The sequence below is a fragment of the Scomber scombrus genome, chromosome 19 (assembly GCF_963691925.1).
Source record: "Scomber scombrus chromosome 19, fScoSco1.1, whole genome shotgun sequence".
Classification (NCBI taxonomy): Eukaryota; Metazoa; Chordata; class Actinopteri; order Scombriformes; family Scombridae; genus Scomber; species Scomber scombrus.
Window position 1 is genome coordinate 13,219,151 of NC_084988.1, and position 27,408 is coordinate 13,246,558.

At 38.1% G+C, this 27,408-nt stretch overlaps 2 protein-coding genes across 2 annotated transcripts in view; one reads left to right on the top strand and one right to left on the bottom strand.

Moving 5' to 3' along the window:
• Positions 1–276: 276 nt before the first annotated feature.
• Positions 277–19,292, top strand: impg1b (interphotoreceptor matrix proteoglycan 1b). Its single transcript, XM_062440870.1, has 18 exons — positions 277–343; positions 4,842–5,057; positions 5,541–5,707; positions 5,853–5,881; positions 6,772–6,806; positions 6,888–6,931; positions 7,040–7,189; positions 8,596–8,654; positions 8,948–9,147; positions 9,248–9,664; positions 10,637–11,271; positions 11,638–11,721; positions 15,965–16,184; positions 16,504–16,714; positions 17,672–17,857; positions 17,974–18,157; positions 18,586–18,669; positions 19,209–19,292. The coding sequence occupies exons 1-18, from the start codon at positions 277–279 to the stop codon at positions 19,290–19,292; spliced, it is 3,072 nt and encodes a 1,023-aa protein (XP_062296854.1).
• Positions 19,293–21,140: 1,848 nt separating this feature from the next.
• The window catches only part of myo6b (myosin VIb), a 35,514-nt gene continuing 29,246 nt past the window's right edge, over positions 21,141–27,408 (bottom strand). Inside the window, exons 30-33 of the mRNA XM_062439965.1 lie at positions 25,706–25,809; positions 23,798–23,932; positions 22,557–22,775; positions 21,141–21,889 (exon numbers count right to left, since the gene is read on the bottom strand). Of these exons, the coding sequence (XP_062295949.1) occupies positions 21,690–21,889; positions 22,557–22,775; positions 23,798–23,932; positions 25,706–25,809 (658 nt within the window). The 3' untranslated portion in view covers positions 21,141–21,689. The remainder of the gene's footprint in view (positions 21,890–22,556; positions 22,776–23,797; positions 23,933–25,705; positions 25,810–27,408) is intronic.

Sequence of the window (27,408 nt, forward strand, 5' to 3'; positions counted from 1 at the left end):
TCCATCCATGCAGCCGCCTCTGTTGTCTACAGGAGTCCAACAGCATCCAGGAACTAACCGCTGCTGAGGAACTGAGCTGTAGTACAGATAGCAGCGGACTGGAATCCCTCCTTTGATGCATGTAACAAGCTGAGCCTTTTCAACACCTATGAGGAGACTTGCGCACACTCTGCTAATGGACTCAAGATAAAGACATTTTGGATTTTTATTGTTGTTTGCAACAATCTCTTTACAAATGACAACTTCGGGCTTGAAAACGACATAAATTAGCCCATCATGCTTTTGAAGTCAGGAGTATTCTTCACTTTGTGTCTGTTTACCCTCCAAGCAAGTCAAATCAAAGGTAAGATTTTGGAGGCTGAAATTGCTGTTCACATATTTTAGATGGTTTTTTTTTCAGTCATTGCCTTTGTGTTATGATTGGGAAAATGGGAGGCTTTTTGTTTTTGTTAACCTGATAGTGTGTGTGCTCGGCAACTTTCTTTTTGAGCAAAGTTAGAAAAGCAGCAAACAGTTGCAGCAAGTGGATTCTGACAATATATTTTCATCTTTATTACATAGTCAAAGTCATAAGAGGGACTGAATTTCACAAGTTAAATAAAAAGGTCACTCCTTTCTTGCAATTTACTTAATGAGAAATCCACCTTCCTGAAGTGACGGGAGACTTAAGAGACTCACTTCAAGGACAACCAGTTCAAAGTGTGTCCTCCTCTGCATTTTAAAGAACTTTCTTTGCAAACTATGAAATGCTGGGTCATCCTAGCTCAGTTTTTTTAATTTTTTTATCCTGAGAACAATGTGAAGCAGCTTGCTTGGTACATTAAGGTCAAAAATATTCAGACTTGAGTAAAACGTGGGCGGCAATACATTATAGAAGTGCACTGAGACAGATAGCATCATTTCACCAATGATAACATTTGCGTCCACACTGGTTGTCTCGTCCAGTGTGATGTGCCCGGGTGAGCTCATTATCCTGAAGGAAACAAAAGCTATTCTGTTCCCAGTGTCGCAGGACGCTAATCTTTTCTGGCTTGTAATTCAGCTGTGAGGCCTTTTGCGGCTGCACTGTGTCACTCCCTCCTCTCGCTCAGGCCCTCGTGTCTGTGCATGTGCCAGCTAGGTTTCAGGCTTACTGGTTTCTAAAAATCCATTCAAATGTCGTCTTGGTGGCGTGACTATTAATGAAAAACACAAATGACCTGGCAAAATATCAGTCCACCTTCTGACCTACTAAATGTTTGGAAGTGCCCGCAGAGGTACAGGCTACACAATCTCAGTGCCCACACATTCTTTGAGTGTTCTTGGTGTCAGGCCAAATTTGGATTTGAGGGAAATTATATTGTTCATTGTGAAGTGATTAACACAGATTTTTCTTTTCTTGCTCCACCATTTATTTCAGGAAAAACTTCAATGAAGACATGCAAACCTTATTCTGTGCCCAGTTTTGGTTATTTCTAATTCTTTAATAATTACTAGTTCTCTGCACAACAGGCACACACTTTCTAATCCCATTTTTGCTATTTCAAGAAGCAGGACGCAGATACAGTGTCATGAACACCTCACAATGCTGCAACGTTATAAGGTTCACAAAGGTAGTTTATTTATATGTATCCACAGCTCCTCCATAACAACACCTTGTGGTAGTACAAAAAATACACAATACATAAGTTATATTGAAGTAAATGTAGTATTTGTACATTCACAAAGTGTGGGAGCTTCAGTGTTTCCATTGTACAACATTGTAAAATTAGATAAAACATCATATGTTAAACAAGAAAAATACCAGAAGACACAGCCATGTTTTAAAAGAATCATTAACAAATGTTGTCCTGTAAAGTGTGATGTAGTTTTTATTTCATTCTGTAATATGGGGCTCTCTTTTTCAAGAGTGACCTGTGTACAGAAAATGAACATATACAGTTTAAGCATAGACAGGAGCAAAGATAATTCACAGACACACATTATACATTTTTCACAATTAAGAAAAGCTTTTTTTGTAATCGCAAGTTTGATTGTAAATACATAAATACAACTTTTACCATTATATTTATTTAGCAGCTATAAAAAGTCAAAACATCAACATTTCCCACAGCCCAAGGTGGCATCTTTCACCAATATGTTTTATTTGACTTTTGTGTCTCATTGCAGGCGTTTATACGAGTGTCTAAGATATTTTGTCCACCACTGCACATACAAACACAAACACAAAATATTGTTCGGTAACCTTTATTTTGTTCCTTAATCTAAAGGAGGCAAAGTTTGTTGTTTGGGTCCAATGACCTCGTGTCTGTGTTTTGGGGCTCATAAATCCTGGCTTATTGTCTTAAGAAGTCCTCTGAGGTTTGCCATCTGGCATCACAATGAACAGCTTTCTTATGGAATAGCTTTATTCAATGGTGTGACTGTGTTTGAGAATGTTAACTGGCACATTGGTTTGTTAAATGGAGTGGAAATACCTTCTTGTGTGGCTAAGCTTGTTTTCTTTATTCAGATGATCAGAAAATGAGAGCGGTTTGTCTCATCATGTGTGCAACAGTTCATGTTCAGTGAATGGAAAGGAACGAAATTTGCTTGTTTGTTGAAAAGTAAAATTTGCTGGATCCCCACTTGTACCTCAGTTTAATCTCTTTAAGGTTTGCTTTTCATGCACATCCTTTTTCAGTTGTAATCCACATGTGTGCATTTCTACACATTCACACCTGGATGCTGCCCATCACATCCTCTGCCTTACTGTTGACCACTGAGCAGCTTCAGTGACGCACCCAAGTCACCCAAGGGCATCACAGCGACTGCTCCTTAGCGAGAAGAGTGTTACTCACGCGCTTTCTCTACACATCTCTACACTTTCCCAGCATTTAAAATGACAACCTTACAGTCACCCTATAGCTTCAGGCCCCAGACGTTTTTACACTGCAATGACCTTGAAACTCTTATTGCACCTTAAAGAGATAGAAAAATCACAAATACAGTGGATTTGTTTCTGCTGAATTGTCCCAAAAGAGACTTTCGAAGACCTGTTAAGTATAATATACAGGAATACTGCAGTAGAGACTTGAGCCACGCTGTCTTGCACAAGTATAAACAAAGCTTAAGAGGGCTGGACAAATAGCATTTGTTGGATTAGGTATCTGCCAAATTAAATATAAGTTAGTGTTAAGAAGTGTTAAAGCTCTTGAAAATGCTTCAAATCAATGTTAAATATAATATTAGATATTCATAACTGAAAAAAAATCTATTATATTTTGAACAGCGAAAACTTTGGGGTGTGGTCTGATCAGATTTGATTGACATTAGCATCTCCCCGGTGATAACATGAGCAAACAATATTTTGAGCTATCATGAAATTCAGCATTGGGCACATACATATGCAACAATGTTGTGTTTTCTAACTAATCTCCACCAACTCAAAACCAGTGAGAAGATCAGACAGACAACTCTTTTGTGAAATAACTGCAATGCTTGCAAGTTTGACTAAGAAAATGCTTTTAGGGACTTTAAAGGAGAAGTTCACAATTTTTCTGTCTTCACTAACCAAGACCGGTAGGTGTGGTCTTGGTTAGTGAAGACAGAAAAATTGTGAAAAAAAAAATATGGATTTGAAAATAATTTAATTGAGAATAATGAACAAGCTGAGATATTGAATGATAGATGGTTGAGGGGAATGGAAGAAGTGGTTAAGCATAAAGGGATGAAGGAAGGAAGGGGTGAGGGTAGAGGAATGAGGGGATGAATGGATGAGGGGTGAGATTCAAGGTACATGGGATGGAGGGTTGAGGGGATAACAGTCAAGGGATGGTTAATGATGGATGGATGTTAATAGATGTCTATGAAATGACAACGGCAGATGGTGGGAAGATAGGATGGAACAGGCTGTCCCTCTGAGTAGGGGTGTCTGCTCATTGGTCCATTGGCTGGATAGAGCCCCCTGTTCCTGTTGCATTGGCTGTGTGTAGTAACTCCTGTGCAGGTCGGTGGCAGTGAAACTGAATTTGCTGCTGCTGCTCCTGTTGCTGCTTTTGCTCTGCTGCTCCTGCTCTATTACTGTTCAGATTCATGCTCAACTTCTTTTCTTCTGTTCTTCTCTTTTGGACAAAGTATGGTGGAGAATGGAAAATGGTTAATAAAAGGGGTTAAGGTGGGACTTGCAAACTGAGAAGAAAGGGAAAAGGAGTGGATGAGATGTGCTTGAAATACTTTAATGTGCAAAAGTTGGATATGTACACGGCGTGGTCTTTTTTCCCCAAACTTTGCAAAACTTAATTATGGTTTAAACAAATATGGTCTAAATATATTTTTGCACATGATAAGGACTGTGGCATCCATCACTTACACTGTGCACATTTGGAGAGGATCTTCTAATGGTCAGTATAGACAGGAGGGATGATTGAAGCAAGAAAAACCTGTTCATTTGGACACCTGACTGTTGTTTTAAGACAGACTTGAAACTATTTATGAACCTGTCCTAGTCTGAGTTTGAATATATACCATGAGACTAACAGTTATAGCAGGTCACCTTTTTTCATGTGATGGATAGTGCAAACTTAACTTTAATTATTTTTGTTCATACGTAATGTTTGAAATGTAGTCACAATTCAGTCATCAGCTGTCACTTTAAATTGTAGATTTATTTAGCATGTGATTGAAATACCAAAGACACAAAATACATTCAAACCATTCAACTCACTAATGACTGAGCAATCAGTACAAAAAATACAGTTTTGGCTCTGTCTTCTCACCCTTCCGCTGAGTGAAAAATGTGCTGAATACTCTAATATGTACTCTGATAAAATTAGAGCATGTTATATTTCCTCCTAAACTAACAACACCACCTGCTCTTGCAGACCTTCGTGACCACGGTTTTTCTGGACTCAGGGATGTGAAGTATCGCCATTTTCTGGAATCTTCAAGGTCCATCAGTCACACCACCAATGTCAGAGCAGCTCAGGAGCGACACCGGACCAAGAGGTCAACGCTCCTTACCACAGGGGTCAAAGTCTGTCCCCAGGAGACGATGAGAGCAGTCATTGGCAGCCATCGGGCCTATTACAAGCTCAGAGGTAAAAACAATGTTGGTTTGTGATGTGATCTTATGTGTTTGAATTCACTTTTATAACTTAAGTTGTATGCATAATCATGACTGAACATGATCAGTGAATAAACATTGACTCTGTGTTCAGTAAGAAGAAACAGAGATATCTTAGCAGTTGGATGAATAAAGCTGCACCCTTGTTCTCTGAAAGGAATAACAAGCTAATTTTACAGATAATATCTAAATCATGGCAATTTCCCCACATGCAGAGATTCCAAGATCAATACAAACAATCTTCTTTATCTTCACTCATTTGATTTCTTCATGCTGTAACTTTTAATTGCCAATTTCCCTCCTGTCTGTCCTTGTTGCCAATATAGAAATACAATTTCTAGTCATCATGTATGCAGTAACTACTTTAAAATGAAAGATTAAATGGTATCTCGTGTTTGGTAGATTTCTATTCTTAAATCTTTTGAGAAAAGTCTAAAGTTCTGTAATATCTCTTCAGTTTGTCAGGAAGCAATTTGGGAGGCGTTTCGCATCTTCTTCGACAGGGTCCCAAACTCTGAGGAGTATGGTGCCTGGGTTTACACCTGCCAGCATGAAAACCTCTGCATGGATGACCTGGCTCAGAATTTTAGCAGCTCTCAGGAGCACCTGGACATGGTGGCCAGAGTGAGTGCTGCACCAACACTATCCAAATGCGCTCAGTCAGATTTACTACAAACAACTTTCATGTGTTGTGTTTTTTTGTCATGTTTTTCACATAATAGATCTGCAGTATGAATTTTAAAGTGTTGATCTTGTTTTTCACTTCCAGAGAATAGTTGAACAGGCCGAAAGTGAAGGGTATGTGCAAACTTGCTTCTTAAAGTTGTTCTCCACTCAAAAATGTGTTTCTTTCCTTGCTCCTTTAGTTTGAGCGTCACTGTGCAGAATGATGTATGAGCAGAGTTGACATTTGAAGACTGTTTTTACATTCATCTGCCGATAGTGGAAAGTTAAATTTGAGGTCAAGGCGTGTAGCTACGAGCAGTTATTGTGACATCACAACTAGTTGGGAGGCAATTGTGGTCCAATAACTTACAAAAGTTTGATGTGGGAACTTGAAGCATCCAGTGCACATACACTGAGAATGGACTTTTCAGTAAGACATCTTTCATCCAGAAGTTTGAAATAAACAATTTCCATATATTTGTATATTCTGTTTTTTTTATTTTAAATAATCAAGAAGGAATAGATTTTTAATTATGTAATTGAACAGACAACTGAAAGACACAAATGACTATTCAAAGCATAGTATTAAAACATATCAGGACGGGATCTAGTAAGAATTGTTTCCTGTATATCTGTGTGCTTGCAGCTGTTAGGAAACCATTTTAAAGCAAATTATGTTCATAGAAAACTATTTTACTATATTTTTGAGAACACAATGTGGTAAATAATTGTTTGATAATTATCTGTTTTTTTTTCATTTATGGATGCAATAAAGCCTTCAAAGGAGCTATTAACACCTTTGCTCAAAATTACTTCACCACCAACTAAATCTTTGCTATCCTAGTTGATAAAAATAAAATATATATTGATGTTTCTGATGAAGAGTTTTTACTAAATCACAAATCTTGTAGAAAAGATGTTCATTATTGTATATAAAAACCCCCCAACAGGATCAGTTTGATCAATGACTGAAATCTAAAGGAGAGACTTATTTCCTAACAAATATGTTCTTTCATTTCCAGAATTGTTGCTGGAACGCCGGAGCCAGGAATAGATTGTGAGTTGTGCACATCAGCGCAACATTGAACAGTTTTCCTAATAGAATAGTAAAATTAAGTCGTGAGTTGTTTTGTTTCAGGCACCTGGACTCCCCCACTGATTCTGTTTCCAACGGAAGCAGACGTAAGTTCACCCACAAAGTTTTAAACTTGTTTTTCAGAATTGTATCCCTTTGCGCTGAAAATATTTGGTATCATTATTACTTGTTGAAATGTTCTCTCTCTTTGCCAGATAAAAGAAGATCCCAATATGATAAAAGAGAACTATGAGGAGTACATTGTTCAATTCAGCGTCACTATGGTTGGCCCGTCGTACAGCGAGCGGCTGCGAGGCGCAGAGGCTCCAGTGCACAATGACATCATAAGAGAGCTCACAGATAAGGTTAGATCACAGTATGAGCCATCCATACACACAATCAATTTTAAAATGCCTTCAGACTGTCTGCTTTACCTTTCTGCAAACACAGGAATCCCTTTGAAACATTTGCTGTAATTTAAAAGCTTTTTAAAATTCTTATTGAGGATGAAAGTAGCAGGTGTGGATACAATTTTAGTGTGTTATTATAACTTTATTTCACACAACAGCTGTTTTGTCATCTGTTACTTCTCCTCATTTCCGGTTTTAGTCTGTATTTTTCATCCTTCATTGTTACACAATGACCTTAATGTGATTGCCAGCTTCTCTTATATTGTATTGTAAGGTGTAAAACTTGACCCTGATTGATTTAACAGCTTTAAAGTTTCACCTGAGGGACTTGCAAATGACCAGGAGCCTGGAATAGTACAATCTAATTATTTAGATTATCTCTGACTAAGAAGGCACAGTGTGGAACTCTTTCCACAGCTGTTGGGAATTACATCTAGTGGTGTAAAGCCATTAGTATACAATTCCATTGGCTATTCTACAGAAAAGCTTGAAGGTCTCGTCACAGTCTGGTGGGGTTTTTTAAGAAGAAAAAGAGAAAATCAATGTGGTCACAAAGAAATATGAGCAGTTTGCAATACTGTGCTAATCAGGTTAATTATCAAGACTATAAAGTCGACTGTAATTATATTTTTTCCTACTACAGTTAATCATATATTCTGTGCTCTCCTTTGAGAAAAATAATTAGAAATCAAAAGGAGGGAATGTATATTTAACAGATTTGGTTTCATGATTGCACCGCCTGTGTTTGCATTAACCAGGAGTCAGAAAGTCAGTTCTCCACATATAATTAAATGCATAATGCAGTCAAACTGACTTACAACAACTATCTGTACCATTCCTGCTAACACCAATTTGCAAGCTACATAGCTAATTAGCCACACTTGCTAACAAGTGTGGCTCTGCTGTCAATCAAACAAGGACACTGACACGCCCACTCAGAGGGCTAGAGAGAAGGTTAGAGGAAGAATATAACTCCCCCTAGACCTTGTTTTTTTTTTCATTTCAGCTATAAAAAATCTAAATAATACATTTAAAAATCACCACTGTGACATGATTTTGATTACGAAAAGGGATGATTTAGCTCATTTTAATGCTTCAATACAATGGATATTTTTAAAATTCCTATTATTAACAGATGTTCTTGCTGCTAATCTGGTTGGATAAAGAAACAAAAGCAGTATGATGATGATGCAACAAATGTACTATGTTGTCTTTATTGACTTCTCTATCTAAACTGATAGCTTTTCTAAAATGAGTAGCCTTGTTATAATCTGCGTGACAGTGCAGTTTTTAGATAATTTGATATATCATCTTCATTTAGCAGTTTATAACTAACCCTCTTCTTGTTATTCTTCCTTTAGATGCTTCATGTGTTTCAAAAAGTTCCAGGTTTCAAAGAAATTCGTATTCTGGGATTTCGGTGAGTTGAATGAAGTTTTATGAAAGATTTTGCTCATTGTTTTGTCCTTATTATAATGATTTTGACTAAACAACACAGTAAATAACATAAAAGACTGACAACATACATTTCTCATATTTCCCATGTGAAGTGATTTTTAAAACGTTTTTTATTGCTCATGTCTCAACTAGAACATCCCCGAAAAATGTCCTCTTATGGGAGATGAGTCAGGAATTTCTGCCTTAGCGGACATCCATCACTAGTACGGTCTGTCTGTTAAGAGGGTTTGTGACATGATTTGTTGTGTTGATCAGATCGGAGGATGTGTCTGTGCGTTACGCTGTGGTCTTTAATGGAGACACAGAGCTCAATGATGAACCTGGGTATCTTGGGGAGCTTGAAGCAGACCCAAATGAGGATGTTAATGCACCTAAACTGAAAAACATCATTGTGAAGGCCTTAAAACAGGAGCCATCACTGCCGCTGGACATAGAGACACTCAACTTTGAGACTGGTAAGATTAATATCAAGGATAAAAGAATAGGGTAGGTAGGATTTTAAACTTGCATAAATGTTTTAGCATCCTTCATTTTGCATGGACACTTTCTTTTCAGTAAACACAGTTTATCCAGTTGCGGCACTCGGCATAAATCCTGTTGAGGGCGTATCATCTGAGGATGACACCACAGAGGCCATGACAGAGGACAGCACACCCACCCAAAGTTTCTTCCCCACTGTGGCAGTGATAGAAAACTCTTCTACAATCAAACCAGAAACACACACCGTTGTGCCTTTCATCCCAAGCATCCTCCCAGAGGGCACTTTTGCTGTCACTGATGACACTCACGTAATGACAGCAGTAGAGGGGGAGTCCACAGAGGATACTACAGGGGAAACCATTGACATTATAGCTACAGATATAACACTGGAAAACATTGCAGAGCAGGAAGAGGAAGCAGAGCCAGAGGTGGAGGAAATACCACCAATTGAACTTAATGACGGAGGTGAGGCTGAAGAGCTGGTGACAGACGGTAAGGCTGTCTCAGGTTTAATCTTGTTTTTAATCAGGAGAGACAAATGTATTGATTAACCAAATATTAGGATGGGGTGCCTCCATTTGGAGCTGCTGGCAAATAAAAGGAAGTATACCTCAAAATCCAACAGTAACTTAACCCACATTTTGTCATATGTATATTACTTAAATCAACCCAACCTTGAGAGTAACTAGTGGACGTTAATTTTTACTTGTTCGAGAATCAAGTCTTCATGGTCAGGACTGGACTGTCCAAATGAAACTATTTACTTTTTTCAGTAAAATATATCAATGGGGAACACCCAGCTGTCATAAGAAATAGAAATGGCAGTACAATTAAACGTGGTGGTTTAGTTTTGCACTTTGAGATGTACCCTGCTGGGGTAATATATCACATTAAAACCCATTAACAAGCAGTAGCCTGCCAGTGGTCTAGTCATTACAAACTCATGCTGTGAAGCCAGACTCTGCTAAAACCCAAACAACTGTAGTTTAAAGTCTAGTGGAGTTTCCAGAGATAACAAATATGTCACGATTTTCAAGTTGAATTTGGGAGGAAATATGTAGAAAATGATGCACAAGATATCTAAAACACGTTTGGTGTTTGAATGTTTTCAGTATATACTCAGTATAAACATCATACAACTTCAATGAAGAGTTGGAACAAGTTTACACAGAAAGATAGTGTCAGTATGGCAGTATGAAAAGGGATTTTTTAACAACCCTGAGGCTAATTAAAGGAATAGGTTGACATTTTTGGAAATATGCTTATTTGTGCTCTTTACAAGGGTAAATTGTAAGATTGATAACACTCTCATGAAGCATGAGCCAGGAGGTGATTAGCTTAGCTGAGAAGGGGGAATCAGGTCAAGTCAACAGTGTACAGAGTAAATGTGACAATCAAGGTCTCACAAATGCATGTCAGGCATTCTAGTGTGGTACCTGAACTTTTTTGTTTTTCCTTTACAAGAATCTGAACCAGCTGATAAAGAACCGAATGAGGACCTTCGCTTGGTGACTCTTGATGCCCAACCTGAAAAAGGGAGCACTGATGCTCCTGCTGAAGATAACCTTGTCCTGTCAGAACCTACGGACCCAACAATTTCGGAGATATCTGTCATAGAAGCAGCAGCCCCAATCTCCACACCATCAACCCATGAGCATACAGTTCAAGGCATTGAAACAGAAACAGACGTTGAGCCTTTGCCATCCCCTTCAGAGAGCGGAGAAGCCCCAGAGGACAGAGACGAATCTAGTGGGGGGCACAGTGGAGGGACCCCGGCCTCAATGGACCTTCCTCCTGAGATTTCAAGCATTCAAGATGATGTAGGACAAAGTCAGAATGGGACAGAGGTGTCAGTGACTGAGCTTCTGGAGGAAGAGAGCGGTAATGGACTGCCACCAGAGCCTGACGAACGGCCGTACGAATCTACGGCTGCACCGGCAATGAGACAAGCCAACACTCCTCTGATGACAGCAGTGGACAAGAGCAAAGAGTTAGTGGTTTTCTTTAGCTTGAGGGTCACTAACATGATGTTTTCTGATGACCTGTTCAACAAGAGCTCCCCAGAGTATAAATCACTGGAGAATACCTTTCTTGAGCTGGTAGGTACACAAGCTTTTGTGCTGGATATCATGCTTCTGCATGCTTCATTCTCATACTTTTTATTGTAGCCCTGTGTGTAGTAAAAGTACATGTGTGCAATGTTTGCTGTTTATCTTTGGTTTTAGTAATTTTAGAATAGCCCCAAGTGGGTGCTTAATCTGAATTTGTTTTCCTGAACAAGTGAGGATGCACTTTGCTGCAAGCCTTATCCTCACAGCTGCCATTTTTATCCTAAAAATATCAGTAAATTATGTTAAATATTTTTTCCTCAGTGAATTTTTATTTTATTTATAAAAGTGTAATATATTTTGGGTTGGAGTGTCAACAGAATAAAAGAGGCGGTCAAATTATTGTGTTTCACTTAGACACAGCACTCCAGAAACTCGCCAAAACCTGGAGCTTCCCGTAAATCTGGGCCTAAGAGACAGACAACTTTAGCCTCAATACCGGTATTTTTTTCCATATTGGAACATCTCTGATGCCTCAGCGAGAGCATAACCTTTCTATTTCTTAACTAACCTTTCTGAAATGCAGTATCTAACAAACAGAAAGCACCGAACATTTCTAACATACCTAGCTTTGTTTTTTCCTCACATTAGACATTAGAACCTCCTGCTGCAGCTTTTCTGGTTTATGTGTGAGTTTGGTTGGGCAAGCTTGTTTTGTAGTGTTTTGCCTTAATTTTCTAAATTGTTCTAAAGTTTTGGCTTTTTCAGGGACTGTGGAGACTCTGTTTGACTCTATTTCACCATGTCATTGTGTAAAGTTTGTGTGTGTAAAAGATGTGGGCTATAAAATCAAAAGAAGCTTTTGTTATTAACGGTTTTATGAACCAACAATGACAAACTCACAAAATCACTTAAAACATTAGGTGGCCATTCGGGAAACGCTTATTTGTTAGACGAGAGAAGAGAAACCAGTTTCATATCTGTCCTAAATAAAGCTGTGAAACCTCCCCAGATATTGTAGTTTTTACACTTTTGGTATGGACTAAAAAAGATACCCTGTATTATTTTGTGAATTAAAGGTGACCTCTAATTCAGCACCTCTAATTTTTTACAGTTAGAGTTGCTGGTAGGAAGATTTTTCAACATTTGGACAGAGCCAGGTTAGCTCTTTCCCCTTGTTTACATTCTTGATGCTAAGCTAGCTAACTCACCTCTGTAGCCTAATCCGACATGAGAGTGATACAGACCTTCTCATCTAACTCTTAAGCATTTGTCCTAAAACACTTTGTATCATAATGTAGTTTGCATCTATTATAATACACAGTATGTGTTAAGGGTAGTACATATTTATGTTTGTAGGGTATGCTTCATTGAAATGAGAAATATATTATGTAGTGAAAAAATAGGCTAGTTAATTACTCATCCACAATGTGCAGAATGTGTTTTTGTACATTTTGCTCATACGTGTGTCACAGTATGGACCAGTGTGTTTGAGGCCTTAATGATGCATTTGTTGAGTGAATGAATGGAATGCAGAATAAAGTGATCAGAGGCATAGTAAACCTGCTAAAGACCAATAATAGGAAAGTCTCCTAGCTTTATGCATTTTGTATTGCTATAACTGTATTTTTTTGTACACAGCATAGGGTAAACTAGCCCATCGTAGTCTGAATCATGAGACCTGGGTCTGCATTAGTCATTGTGCGACTCAGAGGTTTGTGACTTGTGGTAAGAAGCTTTAAGTAATTCTGGTCAGTTCCAGCACTGTGCACATATTGTGCTATTAATGGTTCCAATCTGCTTAGTGCGACATCAGTCAGGTTTGTGTGGACATCTGTATCCATGTTGCCGTGCTCTTATGTAAACATACTAAATGTACTGTATGTGCGACTTTAGGTAAGGAGGCAATGAAATAAAATAGATTAAAAACTGGTCGAGGTCATTTGGTATTGGAGCATTATGTCTAACCCCAATACACATTTGAAATCAATACAGAAATGACTCACTTTGTTGAATATCTTATGGGCGAGGCTATGTCGCTCTCTTTCTCTAATCAAGAGTTTTAAACGTGCCATAGCTGCTGGTAAGCAGCTAAAGAATTGTGTCTCCTTAAACCTGCACCTATTAGTGTACATCAAAGAAAGAGGCATTACTTGACATCCTCATTTAGTTTCAAGGCTTACCACGAGGTTGACAGAGGAGACGTATTTTTAGGCTTGCTCAGAGGTGCCCTGTGCTCAGTGTAACTGAAGAAGTGCATCAATACAAATCGGATTGTCTGTTTGCTGCAATGCTAAGGAGCAGAGGGACTGTGAGCTACTTGGGCAAGTGGGCTTAGTTTTCTCAATGACAAGTCTATAAAGTATGGATAAATAGGTAATGATGTATTATATTTAGAATTACATTTAGAGATCTTCTGTCAATTAATGTTTCCTATCAGATATAGAAAATACTCATGTCAGCACTTGATCAGGGACTACATTATGAAAAGGGAGGGATACACATACACAAAGTACGTGCACAGAAGCATATCATACACACAAATCCAACGCAAAAATAAAATAACACTCCATCTCCAATCTTTAATGGTTGCCCAAACTGAGATTTCTGCAGTTTGTCCTCATTAACCAACATATTTAGCTTCCTGGCAAATCTAATGTGGTCAGATGTTTGAACTGGTAAGTATTTACCGTATACTGTCTATGTGCAGTAACCCATTAGGAATAGTCCACATATCTTCTTTTAAATGGGCTATTTTGATAAAGAAGTGACACATTGAAACAGACATTTCAAACTGGTTTATAAATCACAGAGAAATAACAGGAACAATAATGAAGAAATGTCAAATAAAGTACATTATGAAGCCCATTTAAATGGACATAATGTCATGCTCTGCTGGATATTGGACCCCATTTGTGATACTGTACATTACCTGTCTCTCATATATATATATATATATATATATATTTATATATATATATATACATCTGTATATATGAACCATTAGCCTACAGTAGCTTGCAATTCTCCTATTTGCCTTTGCCACACTCCTCCATTACTCCTGTACCTACTGGTTTGTGAAGCAACCAATAAAATTGGACATGGAGGTTGGAATGACATTATTTCACTACTGTAAATCAGCAACATTTTCATGGCAGTTTTATTATATTTCTTGTGACATTTCATTTTTCAGAAGAAGGGATGTTTCACTTTTTTTTCTCCAAAACAAGAACCAGTAGATACATGTGTAACCTACGAGAAGCAAATGTGATTGTGTCATGTAGTAGATGGAGCATATGAATGTTTTTCTTATAAAGAAGGGATGAAGGAATCTATATTATCGCTATTGTACGTCTTCAATACGACAGTGCTGAGGTTTGTTGTGAGAGAAGTTTGACCTTGTGTGGAAGGCAGTAGAGGTACAGATTTGCATTTAATCTGCAGTGTTCTTGTACAATTTGACATTCTGTATTGAGACAAATGGATGACCAAATGGCAAGCTGTGTTTCCCGCTGTACTGCAGGCTAATGCCCATTTATTGGGGATGTTGGACTCTTGGAGACTATTAGCTATAGGGAACTGGCCCTCAGTAAACTGTCTGTCAGTGATAAGTGAAGTAACCCGATCAGAGCCGAGCTCCTTAAGGCCTCTTATCTCCCGCTCCACAGCCAGGCCAGCTAAAGCATCGTAATCTCCCCTGCTCACACTGGTGGTTTGGTGTTTGCCTCGTCTGTATAGTCAACATGAAGTGGCTGGAAGGAGGGCGGCTCAGATCGATGAACATTGATGCAGGTCCATTACTTGAGTGGGTTGACTTCTTCCTCACCTAAATATCAGCACCGTCATCAGTTCAAGTTTATCATCTTAATAGATTGTTTTCTCAGTTATTTGAGCTGCAAGTCTGAGTCACTTGGGAAAATTGTAAGATATGACTTAAAATGTGGCTGCCTTGATGTTTTAAACCATATGTTTGTCATGTTACGTACTATAAATGACGTATCGCTGATAGTTGGCCCAACTCTTTACACAAAAGCCTCCACCAAATAGCATCTATTATAGATTTCTTTTGGACTGGAGATAACTTTGTTGTCATGCAAGTGTCTGATCTTTTCATCATACATTCTCTCACTTGTCCGTGACTAGAATTAGCACGTTCTGTGCTCTCATACTAATGCTTATAAACCTACCCCTAATTTTGTACTGGATCTAATTACACACTCAGTGCTGTAATGGCAGGATTTCATGCTTGCATCAAAATTTAATTATGAACTATTCTTAGCATTCACACTGTAAAATGTGACCTGAATAATTCAGAATCGGCCGTGCTGTGACAACCTCAGTCCTGTTATTGTTGAAGTAAAACCAAAGGGTTAAATGTATGTCTCTGCTGCTTTGGTCCTCTTCTCAGGGGGACACAGATATTTACTGGCACTGACACAAATCTAATGTTATTTCATTAGGTTAAATATCCAAGTGGAAATCTTTGTCTTTTTAAAATCAAGAAGGATTCCCTGTTTACCCTTTAAGATGAAATCAATCATGGTTTTACAATCTTTGTCCCTGCTACAAAGAAAGATTTATAGGATTCTGCTTATTAAACTTATTTTTCCTGCTGATCACTAACAGAGAATACAGCTGATCCTTTCAAATGTGAAAATTACTTTACATAAGCTATGAAAAAAAGAGTATGTTTGAATAAAGTGATTAAATGAAGAAAAAATAATTTGCTTTCCCTTCCCAACAGCTTCTACCCTATCTGCAGTCCAATTTGACCGGATTTAAGCAGCTGGAGATCCTCAACTTCAGGAATGGCAGCGTCGTGGTAAACAGCAAGATGAAACTGGACAAGCCAGTACCTTATAATGTGACCGAGGCTGTGCACTGTGTGCTCGAGGATTTCTGTAACGCTGCATCTAAACGGCTTGACATTGAGATTGACAGTCGTTCCTTGGAAATAGAACCAGGTGAGACAGACTTGATTGCTCTATGTATCTACCATTTTGGCCTTTAAACACTCATTTCTGTCATTTTTTGCTACACTGTTTATGTAGAAATGCATATGGCAATTTTGGATGACATCCCATGCAGGATAAAGTAAATCAATAGTCAGTACTAAAAATGACACACATCCTCACCACACAATGATCCAGACACCTTCATTCTCATCAGTCAAAACCCTTTAATTTCTCCTCTGAATCTGCAGACAGTGAGAGACATGTGGACACTGCATTAATGTTAATGCAACTGAATTTCTCCTACCTCTCTTCTCTCTGTTGGTTTCAGCTGACCAAGCAGAACCCTGCAAGTTCCTGGCCTGCAATGAGTTTTCACGCTGCGTGGTTAACAGTTGGACCAATGAGGCGGAGTGTCTGTGTGATCCAGGCTACAGCACTGTCGACGGCCTGCCTTGTCAGAGCACCTGCACTTTGCAGCCAAACTACTGCCTGAACGGAGGCCTGTGTGAGATAATTCCAGGGCACGGAGCCACCTGCAGGTACATAAAAACTGATGATCGAAAGAAAACACAAGCAACATGAGCTCTGCGAAAAAAAAGTTGCATTATTAAAAGGTGTATTTAAGAAAAATCTTTCTCAAACACTTTTATTGTAGTGTAATGCAGTGTAATAAATGAAATACATGCAAGCAGGGACTGTTTTGTAAAATCTCTCTTGGTGGTACAATCAAGGATGTCCAAGATTTGAGAGTTGACTGCTGAAAAACAACAGTGGTCACACCCAGAACATAAACAATCAAATATTGATGCTGTGGAAGGGATTGTGTGTATTTAGTTTCTTGCAATTATTATTGCTGTTTGGCAGCCAACTTTTAAAACTTGAATTTCTGACTTTCCATTTATACACCAATAAGAAGAAAAATTGAGATCGGCAAACTACTCTGACCGTAGCCCAAGAAGGACATATCTTTATCTAACCTAAAGGAAATGGCTGGCAATTTTCTATATTTTTTCTTCTTGTCTTAAAATCTTATGTGCAGAGTCAAACCAACAACGGATTTATGTACTTACAAGTGTATGTGTATGTATCCAAAGCCTTATTTATCATATTTCTCTGTGCCGTAGATATCTGCTGTTGTCCATAAACTATTAAAAACATGTCTAGTAGCCACACATGTATAGAAACGTCTTCAAAGACTAAGAACAGTGATTATGTTTTCAGTCCCCAGGGAGCAGTTCCTTGTACACTGTGCTAGTGCTTTGCTTGTTGTACTCCAAATCACTTGAATTTATACTTAAGTTCTTTGAGAAATTTATAATATAAATAAAAGAGGTTGTGATATGTAGCATAACAATCAAGTGAAGCACTGTAAACAGAACCATGTTCTCATACGCAGTGGTGTCTGCCTTACACATAACTACTCTCCGGAAACGTGATTGCGTTATGTATGTAAGTTACTTCTCTCTAACCTATATTTTCCTCCTCATGTGTTTCAGATGCCCTGTAGGTAAATACTGGCACTTCCACGGAGAACGCTGCAATGAGCTGGTGTCAATGCCAGTAGACCCTCCATTAATTATAACCTGCCTCGTGGGAAGTCTCTGCCTTGTTTGCGCCATCATCGGCATCTTGATATTCATAAACAAGAAGTGTATAAATACAAGAAAGGCTGTCACTTTGGTGTAAGTTGTAGCTATTTGTCCTTTATATTTTAACCATTTTTTGTTACAGGGCTGTGATTTATTTTCTTGTAGTGTTTTGTATTTTTATTCACCACCCAATCTCCTTTACATTGTAGGCACACCCATGCTCCCTATGCCTTTGAGAATACTTTGAGGGTGAACCCAGTGTTTGAGAATGATGATGGTGTCTTAAATCAAGTGTCCACATTGCCGTGTCCTTCAAGTTCTGCTTCTTCCCAATCCCAACAGTCTGAGCAAGAACATTTTGCCTCTATTGAAAATATACATCTGAGTATTGAGGTACATTGTGCTGTGTTGCACAAACGGCTAAACCAACTAAACTACTAACTTCGAGCGTTCAACTAATACTAATTTGCTCTAACATACGCTCACCAAATAATTGTTGTTGTTATAATACTCCTTGCAGCAAAGTTTGTGGCGCTCTCATCCTCCATATATTTAATCTGTGTTTAGTCTGTTGTATCTTCAAAATATCTTTTGTAACAGTTTTGCTTTAATGGTCATAATCAAAGGCAGTTTAGGCCTTTTTATGATCCAGAACTTTGAAGATCCTTCCTGCCAAATCCAACAAGGAGTAGTTGCAACTGTTGGTAAAATGCACGGCTTGTAGTAGATCTTGTGTCTAACATTTCCTTGTGTTGGTATATTGCTTGAAGTGTTTCTGGCTCTATAATATATCAATGAAATTTGACTTTCTGTCTCCATAGATCCCCAGACAACTCTACACAACAAGATCAGACAAGTTAGTATCAGAAATGGTGGACTTCCATCACTGCATACCACACAACGTGGTAAGGAACTATAAACACTGATTTAAATATCATTCACTCAACAACACATCCAAAAAAAACCACTCTTAGGAAGATGAAAGGGAGATAATTTCAGGATTTATTGGGTGCTATGATAAAATACATGAACAAAAATAAGACTATATAGTATCTTCTCAGTTCAACATTCAATATGCATTTTATCTTATGGTGTTGTAAATATTTATTAACACTTACATAAAATATTTTACAGCTCTATGACGCATGCAAAGGTAAAAGATCGGTGCATGCAGCTGCTGCTGATTTTTACTCACAAATCAAATCATTGTGTGCATTGAAATCATTACCACTAAAAAATCATTATGAAATTGTAATATTATAACTTTGAAATAATTTCCTGATATGATAATCACATACGTATGATCTGCAGTATACTTAAGGCTATGACAAATAGTTCCTTTTTGAGTTTAAGTAAGTATTTAATTGCAAATAACGTGTAGTTGTTTATTGTCTAATTTCACCTGAAATTAACTGTTTTTCATTTTTGCTCTTGTCTCCTCTAGGCGTGGCGATTGCCAAATGAATACAGAACGTGTTGTCTTCTGAGGGCATCGGATAATGAATGTTTTGAAGTGACAGTTCTTTGATGAGACGTTCTTCTTCTGAGAAGCAGCCAATGCAGTAACACAATGCAAAACTGAAGAAAAGACTGAACTGTTGCTGTTTAACTGTATATGGGATGCCTGGTACAGACACAGGTACAGTAGAGCAGTTAAATGGTGTTATAAAAGTGATTGAGATTAATTGTTCATAGTAATGAAAGTGTCTTGTTAGACAGAGGGCTGTGGATGTTAAAGTACACGGTGGATTTAGGTTGTCTTAAAGTGGAACCTAATATTTATTTTATATATTGAATGGTAGGAACATTTCCTGTACACCCTTGGCAAAGGTTCTTTCCTCACAATGAGGTATTTATTATGTACAAAATGATACACGTGGTGGTATCGCTAACTTTAGACTGCACATGCTGTTTATTGTTTTTATGCTCTTCTTGACCACTGTTGTGTCCCAAAAAGAGAATGAATGTATAAGCTGATGACTTTGGTCATGACATAATGTAAAAGAAATTACTGGCTGCTGTGTTTATTTCCATCAATTTGTCCTATTCAAAATTTCTCAATAATCATTTGTCTTTTGAAATTAGGACAATTTCTTTTTTACACATTTTACATTTAAAAGCAAGCAATAAAATGTTTTTTTTGCAACAAATATTTCTCTGTTTGTTTATGAATGCTCAAAGCTTGTTAGATTGGTCTAACTGAGCCATATGAAACAAATGAAAAATCTCACTATTCACTGTTACAAACATTAATCTTAATTGGATAACGAGGGGTCTCATTAACTTATGGTGACTAATAGTGTTGATCATCTATTGTTGTTTCTTGTTATAATGGGAAATGTACAATATGAAGAAAATATGCACTGAGAAGAACCTTAAATCTGGTTTAATCCCGATAATCACTTAATGGGAGTGAGCCTCAGCTCAGTGATGACATCAGCAGCACATTAGCCTTTGTTGTTTAATTAATCTATGTGCTAATCTTGTTTACTGGTATTACCATTAGGATGTCAGATCCAGTTACAGAGCATTGGCCATTAATAGTTACTGTACATGACCAAGTTTGTGAATTAAGTTGTTCACACTTATCAATTATCTACAGTCATAGGACAAAACAATGGAGAATATGGGAGGCATACATTTATTTTCTATAGTATTCCAGAGCAAAGGCAAACATACAACATAAGATCAAAGAGGGGACATATGAAAGTGAATCATTAAAGGTCGACTGCTTTAACTCAATAAGTGTGAGCCTAAACAAAGGCAGCCTACTGTTGTCACATGATGTCATCAGAAAAATTAGATGATTGAAATGTTCCTGATCTAACAGAGGCGTCATGCAATTAACTTAATAAAATACATGAACAAACACACGCACACAAATTACATAATCATCTGTAAAACAACCCCAAACCCACAAAACTGCAAACCTGAAAACAAACTTCAACATTTCCATCTTGCATATCAAATAAGCAACAATACAAAAAAAGGTTTCCTTTTTTGAGAATTTCAAGAGCTGAATATGCAGCAAGAAAATATAAGATGAAAAGACAAAACTTCTAAAATACACCCAGCACTTCTTTAAAGGATTAATCTTTCTTAAAAAGTGCATCCTGGAGCACGAAGACTTGGTGCTATTATCTCATGTGCAGCCAAACTTGTAATAAATGAGAGATCAGGTATATAATATTATAACTTTCAGATTTTGTTTATTATAAAATACAGTATAACATTTTATAAGTATGTTTGTAAATATAACTTATTCATAATTATTGCAATCTTTCAGTATTTAATTCAAAACGAAGGAAGAAAAACGATTTAATCATTCATATAAATTACATGCGTGTCAATAACTGTAATTGGATGTATACTTTATGTAGAGGTTGAGCAGTAATTAGATTCTTAATAACTAAAGACTAAAAAGCATGACTTGAGAAAAAACAAGACTGTTACACACTATTTAAAGCATCTCTACATGTTTCCTTTAAAAATCAATTATATATTGTCCCTATTCTTTAACATTAATGTTTCAGGTTAATAGCTAGATAGGCTACGCACCAATTAAGACTTCCTTGGTGTTGTGCACTGGTATTATAATTTAAGGCCTCATGCTCGGATTGTATTAAAACATAAATTGAGAAGAGGAGTGAAAACAAATACATCTAAAGTCTACAAATCTATGTCTACACCAATAATGTGTTACACAGCAAAATAAAAAGACATATAAAACAAGAAAAAGAAGACAACCAGGTAGTTTAAGATGATTCAGTGAAACACTGAGTGCCTACAGTAAGGTTCCCCATCCCTCAAACCCCAGGTACACTGTGCTGTCTCTGAATGTGCACATTTATGTTTGTGAGTGTGTCCACAAGTGTTATGCTTCAGGACCAAGGTTGCAGTTGTGCTCTTATCTTGGTGCTCTGGTTCACTTGAGGAGACTCTGAAGCATGGCGGTAGCGTACGTGGGGCGGGCCTGCTTGTTCTCAATGGCTTTCTTGAGGTACTGAATTCCATCACAACGTTCCCAGATTTCTTCAAACTGCCTGGGCAGGATCTCCGCCCCCCTTTTCCTGGTTAAACCTGTCTCCTCCAGACTCAGCTCACACATTTCCATGTCGTCTTTCCCTAAGTAGAGGAGGAATAATAACAGACAGTCACTGAAAGGTCATGTACTTGTACACAAGAATATACATGAGTAAACCTGTATACAAAGAATACAAAGTAGTGCTGAAACAATTCAACAAACTGGATCAACATTGATTCATCGTATTCATTGTAAGTCAGAAATGCACTGGTTACAGCTTCTCAAATGTGATTTTTTTTGCTGCTTTTTCATATTATAAATGTATATGTTTTTGGATTTTAAACTGTTCAAGCAACTGGTAGACTTCACATAATGCTTGGAGATATTTTGAAAGGGGTCCCATAATACAAATGCGAGATAACCAGATGAAAACACAAAATTGTGTTACTGCATACTTTTAAGATTTATGTCTAAAATCCTTCAAAATTCAAAAGTCTGTGAAGGAAAAAGCCTTCTAGTGTTGAAACTCACACAACTCCACACTAAGGCCATAACCTGTGATGTGGGATCATAAGCAGATATTGCTTCAGTTTAAGGGGTCACGAGGAAATAAGGTTAGGTACCACTTGACCAAATGATTAGCTGATTATTAAGAAGAAAAAGATCAGCAAATTAATCTATAATGAAAGTAATGTTTATTTGCGGTATATTAAGCAATATGAACATGATTTCAATAGATATTCACAGCCAGACATCTCTGTAACTCACCTGCAACCAACACAATGGGCCGTTTGTCTGGGTGGAGCTCCATCTGTCTGGCTATCCAGGGCCCATCGAAGTGAGCGTACCACCAGCCCTTTTTTTTATTCTGCGGGTCCTTGTATTGGTCAGCTGGCCGGATGAAAGGAATGCGGAAATAGCGCTGCTGGCGGTTCATGGCCACTTCCTGATGCTGGGCTGTTATCGGAGGAGCTGGGTTCTGTTCGGCTGCAGAGGGACAGAGTGTACAGAGTGATCATTACAATATCAGATTTGAGTTCAAAGCAAAGATTATTATGGCATTATAATTATTATATATATTTGTTAGGGGGAGCATTAGTAAAAAAGGATCTCTTATTCTTATTCTGATCTACAATAAATGTAACCTTAGAATACAGTCCGGGTGGGGTAGAAAACAAAGTATGAAGCTTTCAAAACATACAAGATCAAAAAGAACCCAGGAAATGCCCAAGTAAATACCACATGAAAAAGCCAGGTAAAGCAGCTTTTAGCCTCTCATGAAATGGCCTTTATAAGACCCCTGCTGCATCAGGAGCGGCCAAGAACAGGATCCGAATACAAGGCAAACAAAGCACAGCCAGTAGAGCTTTCAGGAGCTATCATATCAAAAGAGAAAGGGGAGTAAATAGAGTGAAAGTAGAAACAACAGTGAATCGTATGTTCCCATTCCCCATCAAAGTTAATATTTGTTTTTAAGATGAAAAAGAAGGAAAATGCAGAACATCAGTGAGCTTTCAAGCGTCTCTAAATAACATGTGTGTGTGTGTGTGTGTGTGTGTTTGTGGCACAGAGCATGCTTGGTTGAGTTGAGAATGAAATGAGCAAAGCAGCAACCTGTCATACTAGCAGCCACTGGACCTGATAGGGCATGGCTTGCAGTTACTTGTTAATTAGAACAAATATTTCTGACAAAGCCAGATGAAAGGCGGCTGCATTTTTAGGCCTTGGCGTTTCGTCAGCTAATTGAATGTAAGGAAACACAGGCAGGTTATTAATCCCTGCCAATGAAGGTGGGGGGCAAAAGTGGAGAAAATGAACACTTGTCACCTGTAACCTAATGTGCCTGAGGAGAGGTGTGCATGTGTGAATGAACAGTATGTTTATTTGCTAGGTAAAGCATTGTAAAGCCATGCCACAGGAGCTCATGTCCACAGGTGACGCATAGAGGTAATGTGCAGTAGAGCAACATTACACTAAAGGAGAATACAGACAACATTTTCTGTACTAACCATAGTCTGTGATAGATTTTGGAGCTCTCTGATCACTTCCATCATCGTTGCGTTTCTTGTTCTTGGATTTCCACGCATGATAGACCTTCAGACGGCGGTGGAACTCCTCTCTGCAGGCCGCCAACAGCTCAATGTCTGTGCACACAACATAACATTAATGACACAAGCATGACTTTCATAATCACTTATAACCCATTTTGACTGATGTGCAGGTATTATCTCTACATCTGGCAACTGTTTTTATGAAAAGAATATGAATATAATGTTTCTAATTTTAATGTTTTAGTCTCTTAACAAATATTTAAGAATGTCAGGACGGAGTCCTACAAGCTAAAAATATATATATTTCTGAGAGCATGTTAAAAGAGTGATGTGTTGAGGTCAACTGCAGTTTGACTTTAAGTGTTAAAAGATGGAAGAGATTTTAGTATATTGTGTTTTGAAAAATTAATTTGAAAGAGTAGAATTTGCAATTTTGTACTGAAAAAGGGAGAGTCAACATGACTGTTATTAGAGTATATGTAATTATGAAATGCTGTAATGTTATGACCGTCTAAAACAGCTCGTTTCAAAGAAGGCCCAACAATATTAGTCTGGAGTATCAGAAATGCCAAACCACGTTATTGTTAAAGCAACAACAAATAACAAAAGCTGATGGGCTGGCTAAACAGAAGGGAAGACACCCAGACCAACCTGTAAAGGGTCATAGGATGTGGGTTGTTCCCTCTAACCTAAACCAACATGAAAAGTAACCCAAACAGAAATAAAGCCATTAAAATAGCACTACTGGACACACCAAACAAACAAAAGACTAATAGAGGCGAAAAGCTAAAGCATAAGCTGCTGCCAAGGCCAGGAAGCAAAGAAGAGGGAGTGAACATGTGAAAAGTTACACATATTATATACCATGTATTTATTAATATCTACACTTTTATTTCAATATTTTTTATTTTTTATCTATTGCGAGTAAATTTAAAAAAAGTAAATGTTATCTAACTGTTCACTAAATTGAAAATTGTTGTAATATTACTGAGAACATTTGGTGTCTGTAATGATTTATACTGTAATTCCTATGACTAATTGATGTATTGTGTATAAAAAAAGAGAAATAACCTCAGATACACTCCTGATGGAGGTAAAATAGCCAAAAATGTTTATGAAATAAAGCGTAGAGTAATTAGAAAAGAAAACTTGAATTGAAGCTCCAAAGATAACTTTCAGGTTAGAGAAAATAAGGATGTAATCAGACTTTAAACACAGCTTTTTGGTATTGCCAGCAGCAGCAGCAGCACCACCACCACCACCACAGTAAATGGGTTCCACAAATTAGCCAGATGTCCTTGGAATCCCACCGTGGATATCAGAGTCCCTCACCCTGAGTACTGTATACAGTGGCGAGGGAGCCAGTGGAAAGGCATCCTCTTTTCATGTTGACTGAGAGGTTGGCTGGGAAAGACTAGGAAGGGCAGAAGCCATCCTCAATAATGGTGATAATTTCCTCTCATCACCACTAAAATGCTTGCTGAGGAGCTGCAGCAGCTGTGGGAACATCCTCAGATTTGCCTTTTGATTTTTTTGGCAAGACATTTTGTGTCCAGGCTCTGTACAGCTGCAGTCTTCAGCTTTTTAACAGCTACTTTGGCTAATTTAAAAACTACTTAGAGAAAAAAACCCACAGAGTGCAAATGAAACTCTTGTGAGTACAGAGTTGGTGGTACAAAACGTGCCAAAACATGAGCTACTTCTGAATTATTTAATGTAAGAGAAAGAGGGTATAGAGGTGTATCATGCATTTAACAAGGAGCTCTACCACCATGGTCTGCTTGTAATGGCTGTTTCAGTGCACACATCAAACTCTATCCTGTCTGTGTTTATATGTTTGATGCTGAATATGCTGGGACTTCTCACCACAGGAGGTGTTGATGACATCTCGCAGCTCAGCATACTTCCACTTGCTGAGGTCGTACTTTTTCACGCCAGCAGCAGCTTTGGTCGCCTGAACCTGAGGACCTCTATGGCAAAGAACAGATGATAGTGGATGTGGAAGAGCGAAAGAGAGAAGGAACAAGAAGGTGAGGGCATGCATGGGTGAAGTGTGACAAGGTGGGCATAACAGAGGTATTTTTATCACTGAATATAATTCAAGTATCACAACAAAGGTGTCATAGTCTATAGGAAGTGCAAAAAGCATCTCATAAATTCTAACAGCATTTACAAACCCAAGAATTGAAAAGTAAAGCAATTTCTAATGAATATCAACCATAGTGTGATGAGAAACAAACCAAATTTCAATTTTAGACAAAATAAATGAATATTAAAAACACAACACACTATATTAAGTGTGCCGCCTTTAGTTAGAAACAGATGCCTCATGTCTTCCAAGCTCTCCTTGTTGTCTCAGCTGATTACATTCACATTAGAGGCCGGTCAGCAGGGGAGCTGAGGAGCACTTTGTCCATATCCTTGCAGCCTACTGTTTCAACTCCACTTAAAATGATGCAAAGCTCTTGCAATGTTACAACTTTCCAGATGCCGGCTTACATCTGCTGGCATTTCCATCTAGCCGTTTCATTCGCCAGGCTTATGTTAGCATGAACCTGAGATGACTGACAAATACAAGGTGTATTCATGCACTACTTCAATTTATGAAACGAGCTGAAGGCACAGATTTTCAGCTACTTAACAGACTTCCGCAGCAGGTCTGAGCTTGTGTCAATCGTATCTCCAGCTTCCCTGCTGAGTTGAGGCTGCTAATTCAATAATGCCAAGGATTTACCTCCTCTCTATTTACAGTCGGCATAGCTGCTAATGTCTCAGAGTAGAGGTTTAGTGATCTACAAATCATTAGTCAGATTACCATTAACATTTATAATTAATACAGACTGGAAATGTAAAACTGATTTGGGATTATATCATTCTGGTAGAGGCATATAGGAAAAGGTGATGAACCAGAGCTGTGGCTCTACTTTTGCTGCAGGAAGAGAAAAAGAAGTGGAAGTGAGGTGATGGCCAATGCTTTGCTGTGGGCAGCAGGTGAACAGGAAATGGCTGGTTCCAGAAAGAGGGAGGTGGAGGAAGGCTGGGTTTTTCTGTTGTCCTTTAGCTACTACGCCAACGCCATCCGGTGTGTATGCATCTACTGCACACGTGCTTTCATGTGCTTAAGCGCTGCGGTGTGCACATGCAACACACGTCCTTTTGCTTGCCATGGATCAGCTGACTCACAGGAGAACAGGAGACACAAGCAACACGGCCCCTGGATGCCCAAGCCAACACTGATGAGATTACTGTACAGGCTATTGGATCAAATGTAATTTTGTGCTGGAAGATAAAGCTTTGGGAGGACTTCTGCTGGCTTAAAACACAGAACAGGGCTGTGGAAATGCAGTGCATCAGAAACAATAACAATATCTGAGTTTAAGTTGAGTTCCAGTTAGCAGTTTAAACACTGTCAATAAATCACTCCCTATGCACAGTACTATACACCCCACTTTTTTTTTTTCTTTTACTGACCAACGTTTTATTTGAGTGTCTGAATTTGTGAGTGTGTTGCACACTATTGCCCTCAAAAATCAGTCAGTCACATTTTATAGATGTGGAAATTTACATTG

Bases quoted from the DNA above. Each gene is read 5' to 3' on its own strand.
- impg1b (XM_062440870.1), top strand. From the start codon at position 277: ATGCTTTTGAAGTCAGGAGTATTCTTCACTTTGTGTCTGTTTACCCTC. The intron at 6,807-6,887 runs GTGAGTTGTGCA...GTTTTGTTTCAG, and splicing joins GCCGGAGCCAGGAATAGATT to GCACCTGGACTCCCCCACTG. The intron at 9,665-10,636 runs GTAAGGCTGTCT...TTCCTTTACAAG, and splicing joins TGAAGAGCTGGTGACAGACG to AATCTGAACCAGCTGATAAA.